The sequence below is a fragment of the Meleagris gallopavo genome, chromosome 7 (genome assembly GCF_000146605.3).
Source record: "Meleagris gallopavo isolate NT-WF06-2002-E0010 breed Aviagen turkey brand Nicholas breeding stock chromosome 7, Turkey_5.1, whole genome shotgun sequence".
NCBI lineage: Eukaryota > Metazoa > Chordata > Aves > Galliformes > Phasianidae > Meleagris > Meleagris gallopavo.
In genome coordinates this window covers 28071159-28074338 of record NC_015017.2, presented here as the reverse complement: position 1 = coordinate 28074338, position 3180 = coordinate 28071159, and the positions used below count along the sequence as shown (strand labels likewise).

Here is a 3180-nt window from a genome sequence, read left to right as displayed (position 1 = left end):
AAAAAAAGAAAAAAAAAATGCACACCACATCAGGAGTTACCTCATTTAATAGTCTGCATTTCCAATATTTGAGAGGAAAATCATGAGTGTGAATGCAAAAGTATGTAACTATCTTATCAATAGAGGCAGTGTACATAGGCTTCTCAATATTGTTTTCAGCGTTTCATATAAAGAGAAGATAAAGCCTAAGATTTCTCATCCGTAAGTCCTTGATGGGCTGGCAGAGAAAGAACCTGACACTCTTAGTATGTTTCCTGAGAATCACAGCTTACAGTTACTCAATGTCTTCTGGTCTCACAGGATGGGGCAGAGGTATAATTGATTTCTTCTCCGTATCCCTGGAAAGAGCTTTTCTCATATCTGTGGTAAAGGAAAACAAAAATTTAATTATAACAAGAGTCATCACACAAAGCTACACTAAGCAAATTTGCTATTACAGTAAGATCAGCATCTATGTTAACAACTGAAATGTAGCACTGCACAAAATTCAAATGTTAGACTAAAAGAACAAAAACACGACTTAAAGTATCTGCAGAATTGTAGATGTCTGTCCATGGTCCTTGTATTTCACAGTATTCTTCACTGGTCTCTTTCAGCTGAGGATACTCTATGATTCTATCTCAAATGAAAAAAAATAAACACCATGCCCACAAAAGCTTTTGTGGAAGATACTTACTGGAAAAAGTGTGTCTAGAAATAGCAAACAGCAGTTGCTTCGGTTTTGTTAACGGGTACCAACAATATATTTGAAATGGTCATGTCCTTTACCCTTTTAATTGAAAAAAATCTGTCACTATTGACCATTAACTTTTGTCACATTTTAATCAGGACATCGGGGAAATAACATTTCAAGTCCCTGTTACCAAGGGGGAGAGGGAGATAAAAAAGAGCAGGGCTATTATTTTCCCTAATACCATTAGGGATAGGCCCAGACACTTTGCAGGAGCATACTCAGAAAAGAAGAATTAGGTATGTAACTATGTTATTTAATCTTACCTATGGAATAAAGTGTCTTTGCACTTGTTAATTGTCTCATATTTTATTTTGTCACAGACACGATAAGATGTGCGAACTGCAAGATTAGGTACTTAAAACTATGTAATCCTCAGCAGGAAAAAAACCTATCAACAGGAGTAAATAAATTTCCATTCAACAACCACCAACTAAATTTTTTCATACTAAAAAAACAAAACAAAACAAACATACAAACAATTCTTGGGATGCCCAGCATCAGAACCTTTCCATTTATCTTGAGGCAGAACAAGCACTTACCATAAGCATCTTCATCTGGCTCTCCGTTGCTAGCAGAGTAGTACTCCAACACTGTCCGGTATACACTGTAGCCTAGTTGCTTATACATATTTACTGCAACCTGATTTGATACTCTCACAAAGAGATCAACGAAAAATCCACCCTTTCTTTGAAAACAAACAAACATGGTAAGGAAGAGCAGGGAAACATATTGCCAATTAAAAACTGACAGCCTATATTCAGAACAAGAACAAGTCTGATGTGGTGGTGCACTAATCAGACATCCTTCACAGAAATAACAGACACACTCCTTTAACAAGGAACAAATCTGGTATCAGCAGAAATAATTGTGATAGTCAAATGACCAATCTTCCACACCCACCAGTGGCATCAGAATTATTAACAGAAAGAACAGGACAAACTAAATACCCACATAAGCTTTATCTCCGTAAAACATTTGCTTTTTTTTAAATCTATACTTCAGATGCATTTGAATTGCATTAACTTATGGATTGGCTACTTCAAAACACACAAGGAAAATCAGTCTCTGCACTCAGTTACCTAACAGGAAATAGCTTTTCTCCTCAAGAGGCAAGTTTTACAAAGGTTTGTACTACTTTTGATTTTATCAAGCACAATGGGGTTGCCCCTACTGGCAAATAGTCTGCAGGTTTATTTGATGATTTGAAGTTTTCTGCAGTAACCCAGCATGAGACAGAAATTGAGCTAAGGTAATATCTGCAGCACAACACTTATCCAATCCTGCACCTGAGGGGACTGCAAAAAGTCCACGATTAGTGAATGAGCATGTTAGGGGTTCTGTAGGAAACAGCTGATGTTTCGTGAAGCTCTCTTCCTATTAAGAAAAGGACATTTTCTACAACATCTCTGCTACTTCCTATTCATGCTGGGAAGTTAGCTTTCATAGAAATCATAGTATTTTAAACCACCAAGCAACATTCATAATTCCTGTTCTCTCACTAAAGCAAATCTTTCACTCGGGACACTAGTTAATGGAAGATTCTGGGTCTGTTTCACATAAATCACATACCTAAAGTAAGGACAGGAATCTATAGGCAGAATACTCAAAAAGATAAATTTGAAAAAAGTATGATATTCACTTCTCTGAAATTTCTTCCAGTAGTTCCATCAGTTTGGCAGCCAAACCCAGCCGCCGAAACTCCGGTGCAACAGAGAGCGCAGTAACATGCCCATGCCACTCTTCTCTAGCCACAGAGCCTTCTGCTTTACCCATTACTGCAAACACACAGAGTATCAGCATAGCAGCACCTCGGGGATAGCACGCTGCAGCTATACGTCTTCACAGAAGAGCAAGGCAGTGATAAACAGACAGCTACAGTGACTGAACCAGAGGTATCTACGTTATCACTCTTACAATTCGACAGCTCCGTACAGTTGTGGGTCACAGAGCGGCGTACCTCGAAGGCCACATTTCTGTCTGGAGCTCCGTCGGAACGACCCCCAGCCTTACAGCTCCCGGCGGCAGCACCTGCACGCCGACAGAACGGGCCCCGACACCGCAGCCCCGCGCTCCCCACAAGTTTCCCGTCGCGGCCGCCCTCGCCCCCCACTCACTGTAACCCATGAGCTCCCCGCCCGGGGCCTCCGCCACGATGAAGTACTCGGGCCAGTGCGCCAGGTACTGCAGGTAGAAGGGAATGCCGTACTGCAGCCCTCAGTTAAGGAGCACAGCGTCAAAGGCGGCGCCCCCCGAGGCCTCCCCGGGGCCGGCGGCACGGAAGGATACGGTCTCGGTCAGCGGGTCCAGGTTGCTGCGGAGAGAAAGCAACGCTCAGCGAGAGCCCCGGCCGCCCCGCGCGGGGACGGACCACCCCGGGGCGCGAGGAGAGCTCGGGCTCACATGTTGTTGAAGCGGAAGAGGTCGTCGCAGGTGAAGGCGCGGAGCGA

General features: G+C 42.9%; 1 protein-coding gene across 1 annotated transcript in view; it reads right to left on the bottom strand.

The window, feature by feature from the left end:
* Positions 1-29: 29 nt before the first annotated feature.
* The window catches only part of NAA20 (N(alpha)-acetyltransferase 20, NatB catalytic subunit), a 4202-nt gene continuing 1051 nt past the window's right edge, over positions 30-3180 (bottom strand). The window contains exons 2-7 of the mRNA XM_019617412.1: positions 3134-3176; positions 3020-3044; positions 2848-2938; positions 2373-2508; positions 1273-1418; positions 30-360 (exon numbers count right to left, since the gene is read on the bottom strand). Of these exons, the coding sequence (XP_019472957.1) occupies positions 275-360; positions 1273-1418; positions 2373-2508; positions 2848-2938; positions 3020-3044; positions 3134-3176 (527 nt within the window). The 3' untranslated portion in view covers positions 30-274. The remainder of the gene's footprint in view (positions 361-1272; positions 1419-2372; positions 2509-2847; positions 2939-3019; positions 3045-3133; positions 3177-3180) is intronic.